This window comes from Macaca nemestrina, chromosome 9 (genome assembly GCF_043159975.1).
Source record: "Macaca nemestrina isolate mMacNem1 chromosome 9, mMacNem.hap1, whole genome shotgun sequence".
In the NCBI taxonomy this organism is placed as follows: domain Eukaryota; kingdom Metazoa; phylum Chordata; class Mammalia; order Primates; family Cercopithecidae; genus Macaca; species Macaca nemestrina.
Window position 1 is genome coordinate 56,180,184 of NC_092133.1, and position 21,975 is coordinate 56,202,158.

The 21,975-nt window shown below is 38.4% G+C and overlaps 1 protein-coding gene across 30 annotated transcripts in view; it reads right to left on the bottom strand.

Moving 5' to 3' along the window:
• Positions 1-21,975, bottom strand: part of LOC105466182 (ankyrin 3) — a 703,092-nt gene that overhangs the window by 48,989 nt on the left and 632,128 nt on the right. For 21 of the 30 annotated variants that reach the window (XM_071069573.1, XM_071069576.1, XM_071069580.1 and 18 more), the window contains 8 exons: positions 10,317-10,528; positions 8,857-9,064; positions 7,377-7,473; positions 6,814-7,042; positions 5,728-5,853; positions 4,852-4,974; positions 4,386-4,412; positions 2,773-2,854 (listed from right to left, as the gene is read on the bottom strand). In XM_071069573.1, coding sequence (XP_070925674.1) covers positions 2,773-2,854; positions 4,386-4,412; positions 4,852-4,974; positions 5,728-5,853; positions 6,814-7,042; positions 7,377-7,473; positions 8,857-9,064; positions 10,317-10,528 — 1,104 coding nt within the window. The remainder of the gene's footprint in view (positions 1-2,772; positions 2,855-4,385; positions 4,413-4,851; positions 4,975-5,727; positions 5,854-6,813; positions 7,043-7,376; positions 7,474-8,856; positions 9,065-10,316; positions 10,529-21,975) is intronic. The other 9 variants (XM_011715205.3, XM_011715203.3, XM_071069575.1 and 6 more) reach the window with 1 other exon arrangement.

Here is a 21,975-nt window from a genome sequence, read left to right on the forward strand (position 1 = left end):
TTTGACACCCCATATTTAAGTACCTACAGTAGGATATGTGGGGTGTGTGTATATATGTTTATCAATTTCAAAGGGACCAGTTCTGGTGCCTTCCCATAATATTCATGGGACTCATGGATATCACAAACACCGAAGCAGTCATGAGGTAGACCTGCCACTAGGAAGAATGGATATAGTAATACCAGCATTTCTTCTGGCAATGGAGCAAGAAACACACAAATGAAGTAAGCACACTTGCTGGGGAGCACAAACACATACTTGGTCCTCTCTGCCTCTACAACTCAAACAAACCAAGCTGGTCACAGAGATTTGCAAGGCCTGCCAAAGGCTAACGTTCTACATCAAAGTTGAATACAGCTTTGCTCCAAGAAAGCCCTGGTTCAGAATAGTGAAACTCAAAGAGAAAATGAGAATCTGCTTCAGCTTTTATGTTGTTCTTCATGCGGTGCCCGTGCCATTGCTACAATCCAGTCCTTGGATTAGCAGCACTCCGACAAGGGTGAAGATGTTCATTCCTAGTGTACATTTAAATTCAAACATTTCGAACATATCTTTTCCTAGGCTTACATATTATTCTAAAGAAAGTGGAAGAACTAAGGAAAAACTCGCCTATTCATTATCCCTTCTTGCCATAATTCTCAATATTATACTGCTGAACTCTTTTGGAAATGCCACGCTGCAAATGGAAGGTTCAGGGATTCCCTCAATTCAATGATTTGAGCTTAGTCTGTGTCTCACAAGCATTTATTTTTGTAACTATCAGACACTGACAAAGCATGTGTCCTTTACCACTGAAGGCTGGCTCTTTCAGGCAAAGAAGTCTTTTGAACCATGTCTATGGTTTTATACTTTGCAAGGAATGACCAACCTACCAATCTGTTACACGTTTTATGCTTTAAAGACATATGTTTTGGGATCCCTTTATAACAGGGAATTTCTGGATGTCAGGCACTGAACTAATCCAGAATCTTTTTCCTGGGGGGGAAGGGGTTGGAAAGGCAGCATGGTGAGGGAAAAGTGGCATTCACTTGGAGTTCCCATAACACCAGTTTTGAGACTTAGTTTTCTTTTAGTCACTTCCTATGCCTATTCATTTCCTTGTTTACCACGCTTATGTACCCTTTCATAAAACAGAAGAGTTCCCTCCTCTTCTACCAAAAGTCCGGGAACACAAGCTGTATACGCCTTAGCTGGATCTAATCTGTAACACTATGATAAGTGGGAAACATTCAATGGACTTGGCCTTAGTGACCAGAATCAGACGGAAACTCACCTGCCTGAAGGGGCCTCCGACCTAAAGCAGCTGGTCCATTGATCCTGTCCAAAGGTTAACAATGTTGCCTATGGGGTCTTAACCAATTACCCACTGAGGCTCTCCAGGGAAAATAGTATTCCAAAGAAAACCTCCTCAATGTATTCCAGTTCTACTGGAAACCATCTAGCTACACACACACACACACACACACACACACACACACACCCCTCTTCTGCTCTGTAGCATAATATGAGTTAATTTCAGCCCTTATGTTTCTGGGAGGATTTAGACATTTCTGCTAGAGGAGAACTGAGATCTGAGGAAACATTCTTGAATGTGGTAGGTTTCTTTCATTTCTCTTATATTCTCCATTTTGTATTTGAATATAAAAACTTCTCTAATAGACAAGGGGCTAGGCTCCAGAAGATAATGCTAAGACCATCTCAACTAAGTAGCGCAGTAGTGTCCTGCCGCAGATCTTATATGCTACGCTGTTGGCCCACAAAAACAAGACTTCAGAAAAGGTGGGAAAAGCCAAAGTTGTGACTCTTACTGGCAAATTTCCAAACCTCCTTGAACTTAAGAAACTGTGTCAATGGGAAACAGCCAGCAATTATTCACTAATTAAAAAATAATTTTTGTATAATTTCCTCTCATTTAGAATGAGGAGAATGGTTAAAGTGGCACCAATATGTCAGTCAAATACAGTGCTGTGCTCAGTACTCTTAGTTCCCTGCTGGTGGAGAGTGTTATCTTGAGGGCTGTAGAGATCACCAGAGGTGATGATTACAAGGATGAGGGAAGGAAAGGGAAGAGGAGGCAGAGAGAGAGAGAGAGAGAATATATAAACAGATATGACTGAATGAATCTGTATCTTCATAAGTGCATGCCAGCTAACAATGAATGAAAACAATCATTGAGAAAAGAAAAGGGCCTAACTGGTCTAGTGAAGACCAGCCTTAGCACCGATATTTTAATAAAGGACAGGAGGAGAGGAAGTGAGAGTGAGGGAAGGCGGAAAGAAGAAACCTGTAAAGAAGTGCTACCTCAAGAAGGCAAGGAAATGTGATTCTTGCAAAGTAGGAAGAAAAAGAATCGGGACTAGGATATGACAACCTATCTATACTGAGAAAAATGAGATGACAAAGTGTCATTTTTCTACCATTCCAAATATGAGTAATTTTTTTCATCTGAGCATAGATCTAAAGCAACTTTCATATTTATCTCCTAGCATAGTTAAAGTAAAAATCAAGGTGTTAAAAGAAAAGTAATAGATATTTCTAATTTAAAAATAGGTAATGGCTTTAAAAACTGTTTTGAAGTATGAGCTAGGGGTGTGTTTACCTCGCATCTTCAACTAGGCACAAAATATTACTTAGGTTTGTATGATAGGGTTTTCCTGCAGGCAATTTTTCTTTTACCATTGACTTTCCAAATGATAAAATTTGCTTTGTATAGAAAAAATGTCTCTTCTTATGAAAATCCACATAGATTAGTAAATGTGTTAGGAAACTCACTCATTCCAGGCTCAGTCAAGTAGCTGTAGCGCTTACGTAAAGCTAAGGATGCGAAGCTCTGTCGTCTATCTGTTTTCTCAATCTGAAAAGGAAAAAAATAAAAAGGCAACTCTATTTCCAACTTCCCTGTGACATCTTCACAGTTTTAAAACATTTTGTAGGATGGCATGTTGATAAGTTGTTTATTTTCCTTCTTAGGAAATGTTGATTTCCTACTGGGATTTTATAGCCCCACCCCCCGTGTCTTAACCAAAATCATTATTTGGCAAATTTAAGAGCACCAACACAGCAGACTACAGGGAAGTACAAGTAAAAGACAAGCATTACAGAGACTTCTGATGCTGAGCAGTAAATTTTCCTGGATCTGTTCATATCGAAAGCACATATATCACAAAGTACACTCACTCTATGTGAGTACATTCAAGGGAGAAAGGCAGACAAAGTTTATTATTCCAATTACTGCTGGGGTTTCTGTACGTTAATAGGCATAAAGTGTAGATGAGGAGATTGAAAACAGATGAATGGTTTTGTTAGAAGTACATTTTTTTGGGGGGGGGGAGGGGGCGGAGCGGGGTAGGGACGGAGTCTTGCTCTTGTCACCCAGGCTAGAGTACAGTGGCCAGATCTCGGCTCACTGCAACCTCCGCCTCCTGGGGTCAAGCAATTCTGCCTCAGCCTCCTGAGTAGATGGGATTACAGGCATGCAGCACCACGTCCAGCTAATTTTTGTATTTTTAGTAGAGACGGGGTTTCGCCATGTTGGCTAGGCTGGTGTCGAACTCCCGACATCAGGTGATCCCCCCCCACCCCCGCCTCGATCTCCCAAAGTGCTAGGATTACAGGTGTGAGCCACCGCGCCTGGCCAGAGGTACTATTACTGAGTCCTAAGGCTACTTGATTCTATTTATTACTATTGAGTGGGATTTAAAAATCTAATTGTCATATAACTTAGAGAAACATTAGGAGGCAACTTGGTTGAACTATATTCTTAAAAAAAGGTCAAGATAAATTTCTTTAGTGAGAATATCAAAGATTTATCAATAGCTAGTAAGCAAATATTTTATATCACATACAACATAAGTTATTTGTACAATAAAATTGCACATATTAAACGTGATCTTGATTTAAATGTTATAACATGCTGGATAGTAGGATATAGTTGATAGTAAAATAGGCACATGAAACTTTTGCAAAATGTCTATTTGGCAGGTCCGAAGGTAGTGGGTTATCTCAATTGACTGTTCACAGTCAGTCATAGATAGACTTCCTGGTCCTACTCTTTCCCCCTTTCTCACTATTGCACTTGACTTGTCTAAAAAAAATTTTAATGTTTATTTATACATGCCAATCTATCACATTTAAAAATGTTTAAAGAACTTTAGTTTCTAAATCATTAGCTGTATTATAATTTTGTTGAATATATTTAAATACTCTTAAGTACGTGTGGAAGAAGAGTGAACCATTTAAGAAAAATATATACCCTTTTACCTACTTAAGACCTGCAAAAATATAATTTATATGTTTCCCACACTTTAGTCCTCTGCAACTTCTGTCATACAGATTCAATTTCTATTCTACTTCTGATAGAATAAAAGCAGAAGTGTTTATATTACCTCATCATCTTGATCTGACTCTGTCTCCTTTTGGTTCCAAGATGCATTGCAGAGACAAGGAATATTATAATGTACAGCAGGGAAAAGAATATCAGGATATGAAAAGGACTGAGTAGGGAGCACAAATGCAAGCTGATTTAGAAAGCAAAGCAAATTAAAAAAAAAAGCCAACAAAAAATATCAAGAACTGTACATCCATGGCAAATTAACATATGACATTATTTGAAAGCATAAAAATCTATGCGCTACCAGCAGAAGCAAAAGCGATAAACAGAGAAGACTCCATCATACAAACTGTAAGAATTTGACACCACATTAACAAGACTTAGGCAATCTACACGAGGAGACTAATACAACTTCAGTTTTAAGAGCTTTATTCATGTTACAAAGCATTCCTTAATTGCATACCAAAGGCCCACTTCTTCAAGACCAGGGAAAGATGACTTAAAGCAGTACTAAAAGATACCTTTTTATGTGCTGGCAGAGTGATATTTAAGTTGCAAACCGCTGTCTGAGGCAGTCCTTTTGTTGTCTTTGGTTCTTTCAGAAAAGACAGACGACCACAGGGCTCTTGGCTGGTGTCTCTAATCTAGAAGAATTTTGGTAGTTGATGGTTATAGAATGAGACTTATCTGAGGATTTTTAACTGTATAAGAGTTAAATATGTTTGTTTTAACAAGCCCTATGAGAGGCAGGAAAGGTAAAGGGAAAAGATGATTACAATTATGAAGCAAATGGGGCAGTCACATCTGAACTCAGCAAGAGTTAGATGCCCGATTCCTAAACGCAGGATTGTTGTGTCTGATGATCTAATCCTGACAATTCATAATATAATCTGAGTTATGTGCATTTTCCTTCTAACAGTTTTTTTTTTTCCTGAAAGCTCCAGCTTTTGCAATAGTAACAGCAAATAATAATAATAAAACAATTTTCCTATCTCCTTTTATTCTTGGAGAAAGAAGATCCCTCTAGAATGTCCCTGGGCTCTACCAGAAATGAAAATGAAACTTGAATACTGAATTTGCATTTCATCCATTATTTAATTACTGAATATTAACCAGAAATAATACATTGTGTTACTCTAGATTGTTTGGTTTTACAAATGTTTGCTTAAACATAAATGTTATTGAACTCTTTAAAAAATAAAGATCCTTTTTACCAGTTATAAAGCTTTACTGGTTTGAAAGTATAATCTGGTAGAACCAGAACAAAAATCTGACTTTATGAGTTCAGCTTTGATGGGATATTACAAATTAAATAAATCATTAAAACCTTTTATTTTTATTCTCTAAGAGTATTTTTTCCCCCATAATTCACAGATTCTCTGTTAAAGACGATTTACCTTGATGGAAAATGGCAGTCTATTTTCTTTGAAAGCATAAAAATTAAAAACAAGTTGCTGTCCTCCTTTGGTAAGTGGGGCCAAATTTCCATAACAATCAACATAAATAGGTTTTCCTTCCAGAACCTTTTAGAGTAAAAGAAATAAATGATTTAATGTTAATCTGAGTTTGAAATATTTTGAGATTTTATGTCACATAACATGAAAAGACTGACATGATACTGTGTCACATTTGTCTCTGTTAGGCAGTTACTTCTGTGGTGCTATTTGCAATAAAAATAATGTTGTGTGCTTACAATTCACCAATTGTAATTGGAATCCATAGCATGGACATATACAGAACAGAATTATACATTTATTTTTATTCTGGCAACTTTAAAAATATTTAATAATGTGCCTGACATCAATCACTTATTTGTACAGAGTTTGAAAGCTATCTCTCTTTTTTTTTTGGACTGTTAGATCCTTACATGTTCACTGGGTTTGAAAAAGGAAAATCATAGTAATGTGTATAAACAGTGATTCTGGAAAGTAGGTAACTCAAGTGGCCACAAAAAAATGGAGACCATAACTTAAATTCATTAGTACTATGTTTTAACCAGTTAAGACAGCACCAAAGACACTTAAAATAATTTGAGTATTGGCCGGGCGTGGTGACTCATATAATGCCAATGCTTTGGGAGGCCAAGGCAGGTGGATCACGAGATCAGGAGTTTGAGACCAGCCTGGTTAACACGGCAAAACCTCATTTCTACTAAAAATACACAAAATTAGCTGGGTATGGTGGCAGGCACCTGTAATCCCAGCTACTTGGGAGGCTGAGGCAGGAGAATTGTTTGAACCCAGGAGGCGGAGGTTGCAGTAAGCTAAAACTGCGCCACTGCACTCCAGCCTGGGCAATAGAGCAAGGCTCTGTCTCAAAAAAAAAAAAGATAAAAAAAATTTGAGTATTAATCTATATCACATTTTTTAAAGTAAAAGTAAAATTAATAATGCACTTGGTATTTTATAGTAAGTGCTATTAAGGCCACAAAATAAAACCCCATCTCATGTAATGAAATGAACTTGTTTTTGTGAACAAGGTACCTCAATATCTTTGCTTCTTGCGACTTCCTCAAAATTCTCTTGTTGCTCTAAAGTTTTGTCCACTTTGTCATCTGTCATGCAGAAACATCGCAAGGAAGATTCTACAGGATCATTCATTTTGGCAAAAACAACAAACTTGGCCATATATGGAACACATATCAATTCTCTGTACAGTTGCGTGGCTAACCCCACAGTTTCTAAAACTTGATGGCAGTCTGCAAGCCAAAATCTGAGCAAAATGAAAAACAGAAGTATGAAAATGTGGCCATTTAAAAGCCAAATCTTAAAAAGACTCACAATTTAAAAAATCAGAATATACAAAGGAACTAACCCAAAATGTGATTAACTTGTTCATTTAAATAGCAAAGATGTTTTTTCCATGTATCAAACACAGAAACCCTGTGTTTGTCATTTGAGGATAATTTTGATAAGCAAATACTAAGAATTTTTTTTTTTTTTTCTCACAACATTGTTTTTTTAGTATTGAACACAACAATTTTTACATTCCAAAAGGTAATAAAAACGAATTCCTTACTGCTTTTTGGAATCCTTTATTTCCATACCTGGCTGAAACATTGGTTGTAAAAGAGACACAGTCTTTTATAAACGTCAAAGGAGTTGTTCCTGTGATGTCTTCCCACTGAGCAGGCGAAGTGCCCCCTGAGAGAACAACAATAGATACGTTGACTTGATCATGGGAGATGCTCCTCGTAAAATTTTCATCATCTCCTGTTCTTCTTTCTGCATAGCCACAAACTGGCAAAACTTCAGCACCTTCAGTTTAATAGTGTGTACTAAAGGTAGTTTTCCTCTCTACTCTCCGTCTATACTTTTACCAGGCTTATTGTGATTTCCTTGTAAGATGTTATTAAATTTAAAAAAATTCCTTGTTTTTTTGTCTGGGTACTAATGAATGGCTTAAACTTGGGGCAGCCACAATTTATAAGTGTATTTTATAAATGCAATGTGTAAGTGCAAAGATTTGTTGTTTCAGATGGATAATTAAGTCTCTTACTCTTTTTTTTTTTGTTTGAGACGGAGTCTCGCTCTTGTTGCCAAGACTGGAGTGCAATGGTACGATCTCAGTTCACTGCAACCTCCACCTCCTGGGTTCAAGTGATTCTCCTGCCTCAGCCTCCCCAGTAGCTGGGATTACAGGCGCCCGCCACCACGCCCAGCTAAGTTTTGTATTTTTAGTAGAGACGGGGTTTCATCATGTTGGCCAGGCTGGTCTCAAACTCCTGACCTCAGGTGATCCGCCCGCCTTGGCTTCCCGAGGTGCTGGGATTACAGGCGTGAGCCACCACGCCCAGCCTCTTACTCTTTAAAAAGGTAAGAACTACCAAAGTTAAGAAACAGCTCAGTCTGTACACGGCATTCTGTACGATTAATTACCGAGGGTAAAAGGGGGCATCAGCCATTAAAATTACTCTTTGGAGAACAAAAGAAGAACAAAACAAAGCCTATCTTTAATAATCTTGCAACTGCAGTTAAAAATCAGATTAGGATAATCAAAGGATGAATGGAGCTCTGGATTCCAGGTGCTTGTCACAAAATGTGTTCTTCTGAGCCCTGAATGTTTAAACTCTCGGATTACACTGGTGAGGAGTACAGTAGGTGAGAATAACCATGTACTCAACATTTTCCTATTACTAGTGCTCTGTGGGACATGTATTTTTCCCAAAGTCCACCCAATTTCCTTGTAGTTTAAAGTATGTTGCTAGGTCCATTACCTCTGTCTAGGTCACCAAGAAATTACCTAGATTGAATCTAGAAATTACCTAGATGCTCCAGGAGATTCAATGATACGTCTACTAATGCTAACCTTGATAGGAAAGATGCTATCGCTAAATTTTAAATGAGTCATGAGACCAGGATCTTAAAGAAATGATCCTTGGGAAACCAGGGATGAGGTGATGGACAAGTAAAATGTTTTGTTCTTTTATTTTCTCTTATAATGTTGGCATGGACATTTCAAAGGTTTTATGTCTTTGTACAGAATCTTTGGAATCAATAGGAAGTACAGCAGTGACTTAACCAAACCTGTAATGCTACAGAGAAGACGCAGATTGGGTGTACTGTCCCCTTTGTATCCATTGGATACACCTTCTCCTGAGGGCGGGGGCACCGGAATGGTCATTGTGATTGGTTTATGGAATTTCCTTCTTCTTGGTTCCACAGTGACAATTGGGCTAAACGTTGCTTTGTTTCCAAGGATCTTTTTCACAATTTCATCTGGAACAGGCTGGGCCTAGAGACAGAGAAAGGACTTTAAATGAAAGTGACTTCCCCCCACCCCCCATTCAGGAAGTTTACTTTTTAAGTGAGAAGGGAAAAAACAAAAACAGACAACCAAAAAAAACCCCATGTCTTTTTTAACCTTTCTTACTATTTTAGGAAAGCATGAATAAACAAAACCAAACACTAGGACAGGAACTGGTCAGTCTGAGTATTTCCCCAGTAGAACACAAATAGCACTGGCTTGCAGGAAAGAGAGGGTATCCAGTCTCATGGCATACAAATTTCTTAGTCTAGTCCAGATCAAAGGACAATAAATGCTGAGTCCAGTATATTTTAAGCCTATGCAGGACACTCAGTAAAACCTCATAAAGGCAACTCATACCCACATAAAAACTGAGGCTTTCAGAGTTAATAACAAAAAGGCATTCAAAATTTCAAAAGATTTCAATTCTAGTTGACTAAGCCTCTCTTCTACCATTTGGTTTCTTTTCTATTTGGTAAAATAACTTGATATGGGAGGCAGGTGAAGGGAGCTTCATACCCCTGAAATGTAAGGTGGTCTCGTTAGGGCTAAGTACTTAATCAAGGTCATTTCAGGACTTCAAGTGGGCTTGGCTCAAAACAGACAAACAAAACCCAGTAACTCCATTGGGCAGGGGAGTCCAGCCCACGAGAAGAGCAGAACCTTCAGTTAAACTATTAGTTACGATATTAATAATATCAATTAAGTTACTTTAGTTCATTTTCCTTATTCAGTAAGGAAAAAAATAACTAAGGTCTAGCTGAAATAAATATAAGAAAAATCTTTTTTTTCCAAGATTTCCAGTCAACTTTCCAAACCAAATCAAGTTCCAATTGGTTTGGATAAAACCCAGTATTTATGATTTACTTCAATCAAATGAAAACACTAAAGCTTGCAGGCTTCACTCTAAGTGATTTTTATGATGTGGCCTATCATAAACCATGGCTTGGTATGTTGTTCCACATACTGAGACCAATAACCTATGATTGAAAACATTATTTTTCATCAGAAACCAACTGAGACTTTTAAACAGAACAACCCTAAAATATGTATCTTATTTAACAAGCCAGTAAGCTAACTTTATACTTGGTGCTTTTTATTTGAAATAAGTAAATGATTCCCCAAATGGCCTAATTAGCAGTATCATTAAGGATGAGTTAGAATAACTATTTCCAGAGCAAAACATGCACTCACATGCTCTCTGCACATACTGAGGGAAACAACTTTTTGTGAACATTACCTGGAGGCCCACTCGAATTCTTTTAGTTAGGGCACCCTCTGGGAAAGATGCTTGAACAAGGGGCACTGTGGTGCTGCTCAGAATGCCACCTTCAGGACCAATCTGGTTGCTTTCTTGCTTAATCCGTGAAACCACTGCAAAATACTGGGGGAAATCTTTCGTGATAATCCTGCAGATACGCTTTTTCCCTAACTCTTCTGGGCTATCAAGTTCTGAAAAGACAAATGAAAGAAAATGCCATGAGAAATAAGCATATCTACAACATACCTTAAGTCAAAATGATGCTTATTTATTTATTTATTTATTTTGAGATGGAGTTTCACTCTTGTTGCCCAGGCTGGAGTGCAATGGCATGATCTTGGCTCACCACAACCTCTGCTTCCCTGGTTCAAGCAATACTCCTGCCTCAGCCTCCCGAGTAGCTGGGATTACAGGCATGCGCCTCTACACCAGCTAATTTTGTATTTTCAGTAGATACAGGGTTTCTCCATATTGTCCAGGATGGTCTTTAACTCCCAACTTCCGGTGATCTGCCCGCCTCGGCCTCCCAAAGTGCTGGGATTACAGGCGTGAGCCACTGGGCCCAGACGATACATCATTTTAATAGACAAAATCATTTATGCTCCATAGCCTAAACAGTTTTTATGATAAAGAGAAAATGGCAGTGACCATAAAATACTGGGTTTTGCAAAAATATTATAAAACTATTAATGTAAGTATTTGTAGAAAATATTTTTACTGAGTGGGAACAAACATCTTCAAGAACTGACATTTTACCACCTGTGGATAATTCCCAGTTTTCAAGAACAAGAGTGGGAATTTACAACACTTTGCCCCCAAGCTGCCAAAAGTAGAAATGAGTTAGGAAAAAAAAAAAAAGTGAGGCCTCATAAGAAAGTGAATAAGAGCTTAAGTATGCCTGAAAGCTCCAGAACTTCATTTAAAAACCTCTTTCAAATAGTTTAAAGTTATCCAAATGTTTAGCATCATCATCACCAATTTCTTCGTGTCTACTGATGGCTCTCATGCATGGAACTCAACCTGTCCACACATGGATACATCTTCTTTCCTCCAGTTTACCTCCAAAACTACTTTCCTCCATAGTCCTAACTCTAGGAAGGGTTTACAGTCTGCTCACTCCTTCACTCTAATAGTTATGACTCAGCTTCCTTCATACTTTACAAATGGTCAAAGTCCAAGTCCAGTTGATTCTCCTTTGGACGTGGCTCACCCTCCTGTCACCTGGGTGTTCAGGCCCTGTTTTAGCTTTGCCTAATTGCTAAGACCACCTCCCAACCAACTCACCTCTCTCACTCCTGTCTATCCCCCATAGTGCATCCAGATGTGTGTGTGTGTGTGTGTGTGTGTGTGTGTGTGTGTGTGTGTGTTTCAAAGCCAAATTTTATGCCTACTTCTGGTGGGTTTCATTGGAATAAATTAAAAATGTTTTCGAGACCATCCTGGCTAACATGGTGAAACCCCATCTCTACTAAAAAATACAAAAAATTAGCTGGGCGTGGTGGCAGGCGCCTGTAGTCCCAGCTACTCGGGAGGCTGAGGCAGAAGAATGGCGTGAACCCGGGAGGTGGAGCTTGCAGTGAGCTGAGATCCAGTCACTGCACTCCAGCCTGGGCTGCAGAGCGAGACTCCGTCTCAAAAAAAAAAAAAATTTTTTTTATAGCATAAGTGTTTGAGATTAGCAAGAGTATTTTGAAAAAGTAGGTTTGTGAAGGAGAATTTATCTTATATGATATTAAAATTTACTCGGAAGTACCATAAACAGCTAAACACACACATTATAGAAATACAAGAATTATACATAGGAATAGACAAATAGGTTGGGGGACAATCATAGAGATTCAACAAATAGATTCAAGTTTAAATATGTATACTATATATATATAAATCCATATATATTTACTTTTATATATGTCTTATGTATTTAAGTTATATTTAAATCAAGGTCATATATTTAAATTTCAAATAAGTGGGAGAAAGATGATTTATTTAAAAGATGGTATTTACATAATAGGAAGTCTACTTGGAAAAACAAAGCTAAATCACATCTTATTGTATATAAATAAAAAATTCCATTTGCTTAGGAGACAACTATTTTTAAAAATTAAAATCTGGCCAGGCGTAGTGGCTCATGCCTGTAATCCCAGCACTTTGGAAGGCCGAGGCAGATCACGACGTCAGGAGTTCAAGACCAGCCTGGTCAACAAGGGGAAACCCCATCTCTACTAAAAAGTACAAAATTTAGCTGGGTGTGGTGGCGTGTGCCTGTAATCCCAGCTACTTGGGGGGCTGAAACAGAAGAATCACTTGAACCCGGGAGGCGAAGGTTGCAGTGAGCTGAGATCACGCCACTCACTCCATCCTGGGCGATAGAGTGAGACTCATCTCAAAAAAAAAAAAAAAAAAAATTAAAATCTTACCAAAAAATTCAGGAAAATATGGTTCGGCTTTAGTTAGGGGAAACTTTCCTATACGAAACTGGAAACCCAGAAGCCTAAAGGCATAATATAAAAGGTAATATATTTGACTACATAAAAATGTAAAGATTTCCATGACAAAAAGAGTAAACTTGAAAAAGAAAAAGTAGACTGGAAAAATAGCCACACCTGACAAATAAAAGATTAATATGCTCAATACCAAATGTCTTAATAACAGGATAGCAGACAAGTCAATAGACAATAGCAAAATATTATAAACAGGCAATTCACAGAAGCTGAAAAATGGTCAATAAAACATATTACAAGTTCAAACTGGATAATTTATATGGAAATGCCAATTATAATGAGACACTATCTCCCTCCACACCCACTTCTTGGATTAGCTAAAATGAAACACTAATAACATCTTGTTATCAGAGAAAAATTCAGGGAAATAAGTGCTTTCATTATTGCAAGTGCGTATGAATGGCAATAATCTTTTAACAGTGTAACTGGGCATCATCTATTCAAATTGAAAATGCACCTACCCTGGACCCAGCAATATCATTTACTGACATCTTTTTTTGTTTTTTTTTTTTTTGAGACAGATCTCGCCTTCTCGCCCAGGAGTGCAGTGGGCACGATCTCGGCTCATTGCAACCTCTGCCTTCCCGGTTCTAGTGATTCTCCTGCCTCAGCCTCCTGAATAGCTGGGATTACAGGCACAGGCCACCACACCCGGCTAATTTTTGTATTTTTAGTAGAGACGGGGTTTCATCATGTTGGTCAGGCTGGTCTCAAACTCTTGACCTCAGGTGATCCCCCGCCTTGGCCCCACAAAGTGTTGGGACTATAGGCGTGAGCCACAGCACCCAGCAGCATTGCTTATAAAGACTAAAGCCTGAAAGAACTTGCATCTTTATCAATAAGGGAATGGTTACATAAGTAACAGTTTACCCATATTCTAGACATTCCTGTGGTTAGTAAACAGAATGATTCCAATTCATTCATTTACCAAGTTTCTACTGAGGGACCACCATGTAGAGCACTGATCTAATCACTGGAGATAGGGTAGAGAGGAAATTAAAGTCACTCTCACATGGAAATTTTATTCTAATAGGGGATAAAGAGGGGTAGGTACATCACTAAACAAATACGAAGAAAACATAAATCAAGGCGAGGGAATAGAATGTGACCAGGGAGGGTGGGGGTGGGAGGAGAGGTTCTCATTTGAACAGGATGATTTGAGATGTGACATTAGAGGGTAGACCTGGAGGGAGGGAGGGAGGGAAGAAGGGAGGGAGCCAGGCAGACAGTGAATGCCCTGTATAACCTGCAGAAATCGCTGTACACCTGAGCAAGATGCACAGCAATGTGCATGGGATGATCCTTTATAGGGGAAAATGTAATCTGCATTTTGTTTGTTTGTTTTTGTTTTTGAGATGGAGTCTCGCTCTGTGGCCAGGCTGGAGTGCAGTGGCACAATCTCGACTCACTGCAACCTCCACCTCCCAGGTTCAAGTGATTCTCCTGCCTCAGCCTCCCCAGTAGCTGGGACTACAGGTGCGCGCCACCATGTCCAGCTAATTTTCATTATTTTTAGTAGAGACAGGGTTTCACCATGTTGGCCAGGATGGTCTCGATCTCTGACCTCATGATCCGCCTGCCTCGGCCTCCCAAAGTGCTGGGATTACAGGTGCGAGCCACTGTGCCAGGCCATGTTTGTATATTTTCATAAGAAATACATAGAAGAAACATTCTAGGCTGTTAGCAATGGTTACCTCAGAGGAACAGGAAATGGAATTGGGGAGGGGAGATAAGAGGGTAGGGAACAAGGAGTATTACCCTTGAGTTGATATAGCTGCACTTGTTTTACCTATTAACAAAATAAAGGAAAAAATTTCCCAAACTTTGGGGGATGGGGGGTTGTTTTTGCTGTTCATTACTCCTATAGGCCTCTTTTCATACCTCAGATACATACTGCACATGTCCCACTGTCCCTTCACTATTAACATTTCTGCCTCCTTTATCAGATAATGTGAGGCTGAGATTATGGCTTATTTCAAATAGAAATTTGTAGAATGACAAAATGAATGATTAGGTAATTGGATCAATACATCTTTTCATTTTATGGATCAACCACTATACTCTGAGATGGGAGGATCAAATTATCAACTAGGAGAGAAACAGGGTTCAACCCAGATTTTTAAAATGAGCCACCAACAGAACTTTTATTATCAAACATTGATTTCCCAAATGGAAGAATGACTATAGAACTATTTTCTTCTTTAATTAAAAACGGCAACTATTAGAAAAAAAGAAACTGGAATTTTACTCCTTTTTGCCTCCTCAAGTATCTTCTTCTCCTCTGTAAACCTAAACACTGAAATTCTAGTGTAGGAAAAGAAAAGAAAACAAAGAATTTTGTTTTGTTTTGTTTTGTTTTGAGACAGAGTCTCTCTCTGTTGACCAGGATGGAGTGCAGGGGCACGATCTCAGCTCACTGCAACCTCCGCCTCCCAGGCTCAAGCTTCTCCTACCTCAGCCTCCCAAGTAGCTGGGATTACAGGCGTGTGCCACCATGCCCGGCTAATTTTTGTATTTTTAGTAGAGACGGGGTTTCGCCATGTCGGCCAGGCTGGTCTCAAACTCCTGATCTCAGGCAATCCGCTTGCCTCAGCCTCCCAAAGTGCTGGGATTACAGGCGTGAACCACCGGGCCCAGCCAGAATTTTTAAAAAGAAAGTTTTCCTACAGAAAAACAGGAAAGAATCAGTCTACTAGGGAGTTTTTACAGTCTGGAGGAGTTTTTACCTATTCAATGTAACTGAAAGGAGATAAACGTTTTCCATAGAGAACAAATATAGTTCCCTCTCCATGATTTGGCTTACTTAAGAGAGTGGATTCCTCAAGTTCATAACTCATGCTGTAGCTGAGAAAGTTCTGATTATCTATTTAAATTGCTATACAACATATCATCATCAGCTAAGCAGATATTTTTTCACTTCAGCTACAAAGATGTCATTTTGTTCTCCTTCAAAATAGCTCAGGACTCCTTATGGTGCTAGCAATTTAAGGAGAGATGACCATGAAATTACATCCTTCAAATGGGGCAGATTTCCTAATTCTGCTTACAACAAACTGTGTATCCTGTGAGTATGAAATTTACTTGAGATCAGTCTAGACCCACCAGAGGAACTGAGGCATCTTTTGGGGAATGGCAGTATTGTACACTTCTTAGCTACTTTTGTGTGTGAGAGAGTTCTGGGTATATGTGCACACGTTTGTGAGGATTAAAAGTAGAAAGAAACAGCTATAACACCCTTGAAAACGATGATAGCACTGAATTGAGAAGAACTGCCACTTTGTGTAATAGAGGCAGGCTGACCACACTTAAGCTATACTTTGTCACCTTTGATTGCCACTTTGTGTATTAGAGGCAGGCTGACCACACTTAAGCTATACTCTATCACCTTTGATAAGGCATTAAAGCCACCCCAAATATAAAGTGAACATGTACATTTCAGATGCAGCAGACAAGTTGTAAGTGGAAATGCTCAGATTTCTAACTATATAAACAGAGAAGCTCCCAGTACCCTCCACGTTCAACTTCTGACATATTTTAGAATTTCCCAGCAGCTCGGGGACCCTCTGTCTTGTGTCCATGTTTTTCAAAGCTTTTAGCAATTCTTTTGACACCATTAAAATTTGCATGGTTATTGACCTTCAATATACATTTTAACAGTATTTTGAAGATAAGCCCCAACTCAAAGACACAACTAATGTGGGAATTTCAGGCACTGCTGAATGCAAGGGGGACATTTAGCATCTCCATGTACTATTCCTTAAATAGAATCACATACACTGCCTTCTTCAACACTCAGATTTCCAGGTGTCTACATGATGAAATGGAGAAACAGTATTCTTTTTTTTTTTTTTTTTTTCGAGACAGGGTCTCACTCACTCTGTTGGAATAGAGTGCCGTGGCATGATCTCTGCACACTACAATTTCCACCTCCCGGGTTCAAGCAGTTCTCACGTCTCAGCCTCCCAAGTAGCTGGGATTACAGCCGTGCGCTAGCATGCCCAGCTAATTTTTGTATTTTTAGTAGAGATGGGGTTTCACAATGTTGGCCAAGCTGGTATTGAACTCCCGAGCTCAAGTGATGTGCCCGCCTTGGCTTCCCAAAATGCTGGGACTACAGGTGTGAGCCACCACGCCCAGCCCTCTCTGGTTTCTTATAACCAGGTTTCATCCTGTTTGTGTGCTTAAAATATTTATAAGTTTTTTTTCCCTGAGAATAAAAGCCAAGAAAACTACAAAAATATACAAATAGTATTACTTAAATATTGTTTTGTAAAGAAAGGCAAAATCTCTTAAAGGGCTGCAGTTGACGACTAGGCTATGAAATTCTAGGATATTGCATAAGTTAAAAAAAAATGACGTAGATGGTAGGTAAGTGTGAGAAGGCAAGAGGAAGAGGTAAAGCCGTCAGTAATGTCACTACATAATTCTTAGGATCTGAAAATTACATGACCATTAATAAGATTAGAATTAATAAATATTATATGTAAATAAAACACTAGATAACATTTTAATGTGTTAATACATTCAACTTAAACACGTTTTCCCCATTTCTTGCTTTTAAAAAAGGAAGGTGAAATACAAAACAAAATATCCTTAGCTCAGTGCTGGAAAATAGAGAACTAAATGCCCGTCCAAGGGGGAAGGAGGCAAGGGCCCTCCACACTCAGCTAACTCTCACACCCTGACTGTGGCCGCATTGCTCGGCATCATTAGTACCTTCCCCTAAGGCTTTTGAGTCTAATAAAATTATTAGTGTGTTTTAAAAATCAGGTGTTCTTTTCATAAAAAGTGAAGTAGCCATAGTTAAACTATATTAAACTAAATGATGTTTGATATTGAGACCTGGCACACAGCAGGTGCTAAAGGAGCATCCACTGAAGAAATCAACTGGGAATCAATGAGACTCAGACACTCTTCATATCAAACAACTGTATAGTTCTTTAAGTCTTGCTATAAAATACACGTAGTAGTAGAGACTGGTTATTGTTTGTTCTTTTAATTTATTATTTCATTTTATTAGGTATGAGGTTTCACTTTGTCACTTTGGCTGGAATGCAGTGGTATGATCATAGCTCACTCCAGCCTTGAAATCCTGGGCTCAAGCAATCCTCCCACTTCAGTCTCCTGAGTAGCTGACACTACAGATGTACATCACCATGCCCTGCTAATTTCTAAATTTCTTTTGTAGAGACTGGCCCTTGCTATATTGCCCAGGCTGGTCTTGAACTCCCGGCCTCAAGCAATCCTCTGTCTCAACCTCTCAAAGTATTTGGATTACAGGTGTGAGCCACTGTGGCTGTCCTAGTTTTAGTTTTATTTAAAAGAAAAAAATGCATGTGAAAAAGTGGTTCTAATCTTCCTACTTTTTAATCCACAGTGAAATCTATTATGTCCATGTGTTTATAACTCAAATTACTGTTTACCTAATGAACATTTACACAAAATGAGTTTAACTTTCATGAGAATATAAAACGCCTTCTGAAAGTTTTGTATTGCATATTTAAAAAGTATATCAGAGGCCAGGCGCAGTGGCTCATGCCTGTAACCCCAGCATTTTGGGAGGCCGGTGTGGGTGAATCACCTGAGATCAGGAGTTCAAGACCAGTGTGGGCAACATGGTGAAACCCTGTCTCTACTAAAACTACAAAAATTAGCCAGGTGTGTCAGCGGGTGCCTGTAATTCCAGCTATCGTGGGGGCTGAGGCAGGAGAATCACTAGAACTTAGGAGGTGGAGGTCACAGTGAGCCAAGATCACACCATTGCACTCCAGCCTGGGCGACAGAGCGACACTCCGTCTCAAAAATAAATAAAGAAATAAAGAAATAAAATAAAAGTGTATCAGAGAAGTCAGATTTCCAAACAAATAGTAATAAAGCCTGATAACATAAAAATGAACAGTGCCAATATTCTTTCTGGGACTGAACTTATGTGTGTTTAGATTTTAAAAACGGTCCTTACTAATTAGGTCAAAGAAGCAGCAATATATTACCAAGAATCTTCTGTTTTGTCTCATCCTATACATCACAGAAAAAAGCTCAACAAAATAATCTGTGGCACAAATGCAATGCCTCTATCACATTCACATCTGCAGAGTTCCTAGCTCCTAATGCGATGTTCTCCAACCTGGCCAGTTCGTTAAGAAACAACCGTACTACATGTTAGTACCACAGATTGCTGGCCTCCTGACTAGGCAGACCCGGGGTGAAACCTGCAAATCTGTTTTCACACTCTGTCCAAGTGACTTTTTGACACATTTTAAAAAGTAATGTCTTGGTAGACTCTCATCCTGTACTTTGTCTTAAAAATTCAGAACCCAAATTGTTAAAAATGTGACAACAGGACCCTATAAAAAACAAGAATGGTTTAATATGAGAAGAGAAGCTTATTGGCAAAAATATTCATTACTTTTATATGGTTTTGTTTTTTAGAAGGATATTCTAAGTAACTCCATAGCTACTGAATCAAGGGAGAAAATGGCATAAGTTGCTGTAAGGTAAACAATAGAACATAAACATAAGAGCTTCTTACCTTTCAGGGTGATTCATAATGCCATAGACTATGAAAAGACCCTGAAATTCCTCTCTCCTCTCTCTTTTTAAAATCTTTACTAACATACAAAAAGAGGATTAAAGGGAAAAGAGAAGTAAGTTCTGAAACAGGCAGTTTTGGCCAGGAGGAAGATTGAACTTTACACTTACTGAAGATCTATTTTGTGTCAGGTCAATTATCATTTGGCCCACGCAGCATTTTGGTAAAATAGGTGTCTGAAGTTCAGAGAGGTTAAGTGACCTGACCAGATGGATTTAGCTTGTCAGTTTTAGAGCTTAGAACCTAGGTCTAGGAAAGGGGCGTTGGGAAGAGATGAAGTCACACAGACATGGACTTCAACCACTCTTTAACACAGTGTCTTTGCAGACTGCCTGACACATGAGTGGTGGTTGATAAATGGATGAATAATGAATAGATTTGCAAGTGCCTTGGTGGAAAAGGTGACCTGACTTCTCATTGATCCATCGAAGCAGCAGGCCTGATTACAGAGCCACTAATGTTCTATAGCCTTCTTGCCTCATAAATAAATGATACGTTTCTTAAGCACCTTGTAACTCAGTTTATTTATAAAAGGTGGGACAACACTCTCTGTGACTGAGGTTTTGTTACAAACAATAAGAATCATAAAATGCTTTGTAAATATAAATGGTTATGGAGACCATAATACAATGAAGCATAAATAACATGACTGAAATCATGTTCTGACTAAATGGGTTATTCTTAATGCTTTCAAATGACCATCTTGATTAGTTTTTGCCTCACTCAAAATTAGATTTCAAAGGCTATTTGTGACCTGGGGGGTGTGAATAGTCCATGGAAGGAATACAAATGGCCTCAAGGTTTCCCAAAGGATGATTTCTGTATCAAGGTTAATTTCTAGTCAGATGCATGCCTTGCTCAGTTCCTGTAAAAATGGGGTGTTTGATATTGAGAGGTGAAAAAATAAAGGATTTTTAGAATGTTAGATTTCAAAAAGCAAGTTATAGCATCGTGGAAAGTCACTGTAGACAGGTGCACAGGGTTGAAATCTAGCTCTGCAGTCAGTGCACCTGGACCTTAGGCATGGTCCTGACCTTCTCTGAGCCATATGTTCCTCATCTATGTGATTAGGATGAGAAGTTTCCTCTGGGATGGATATGAAAATAAATGATAGAAAATCACCCAGCACAATTCTGTTCATATAATAACTTAGAAAAGGTATATATTCTTTTCAAGACCACACAGCTTTTGAGAGCAGCCAGAGAGCCAATCTGTAGCAGATCTAAGGGAATACACAATTTAGATTTTTAAAATAATTCTCTACAAAGTATAAATCTGAATTGCTATCATTTCCATTTCATTCCATTAAAAAAATCACCAATTACTGAAAGTTGAATATCAAATAAGTTGAGAGAAATGAGGAAAATAAAAAAGAAATCTATAATATTCAACTCTAGTTGTAGAATATGTAGAACAACATAGCATTTGTAATATATTCACTGAACTAGTTTAGAAAACTACAGGCATTTATCCCTTTGGAATTAAAGTTCAGCTCCATCAAAATATGCAACTTTCATAATAAGTTCACCTAAGATGTTATAGGGAAAAATCCTCAAATGATATAACTTGGTCCTTCTTCCTTGAAGTAAACATCATAGAAATCTTTTCAATTTTTAAAAAAACGTTTACTTTAAAATAATTATAAATTCATGGGGCATGGCAAAGATAATATGAAAGGCTCCATGCACCTTTTATAATTTTAGTGTTGAACTCATATTCTTATTCAATTCTGTCATCTGCTTTATATCTATTTGGGTCAGCATTATTTCACATCTTTATTCAGAGTAGAGATCCTCTTTGTTGTTTAGATTTGCATAGTGTAATAAGTGCTGATGATGCAGAATGTCCGGAAACAATGATATACCTGCTTGTTTTTCCCTCCAGTTTTCGCAGTCTATTAATATAATTTCTGACAATCATATATTTTTAAAGCTATTTTTAGAAGATTAATTTTTAATCATGTGCTTATGAGATATTACTTTAAAAATCAAGGAGAAATGTGACTAGTTTTTGAACACTACCTTCAGTGTTGATGTTTAAGATTACTTTGTACTCTGTGTGTAGAATGACTATAACCTACCCCAGAGCCTTCCCCAGGCCCCAGACTTCCTCTCCCCACTTGGTGTAGCCTCTCTTCTTCCAGAAAGTTTTTCTCTCTCTTGGGTATGGGTCACTGGATTATTGAGAAAAAGTGTCACCAACAGGGGGGCATAAGCCTGACACAAGTCATTATTTCTCATTCATTCAACAGACTATGATGAAGTGACAACTCTGTATCAAGAGTTGTTATATGCATTGGACATAATGGCTGTCAACAAGTCAGAGCTGGTCTCTGCCCTCTTGGACTTTTGCAGTGCACCAAGGAAGATATCAAAACTCAAAGTTGCAGTTATGGTGCTGTGGGTGTATTTACCAGTTTGATCTGAGTCTGGGGTTTAGGGAGGGCTTCCTGGAGGAAGAGAAGTAGGGGATGTCTGGCCACGTTGGAATAATCTTCTAAGGTTTTCTTTTATGACTGCAGATCAAGGGACTTACATTTGCTTACTTT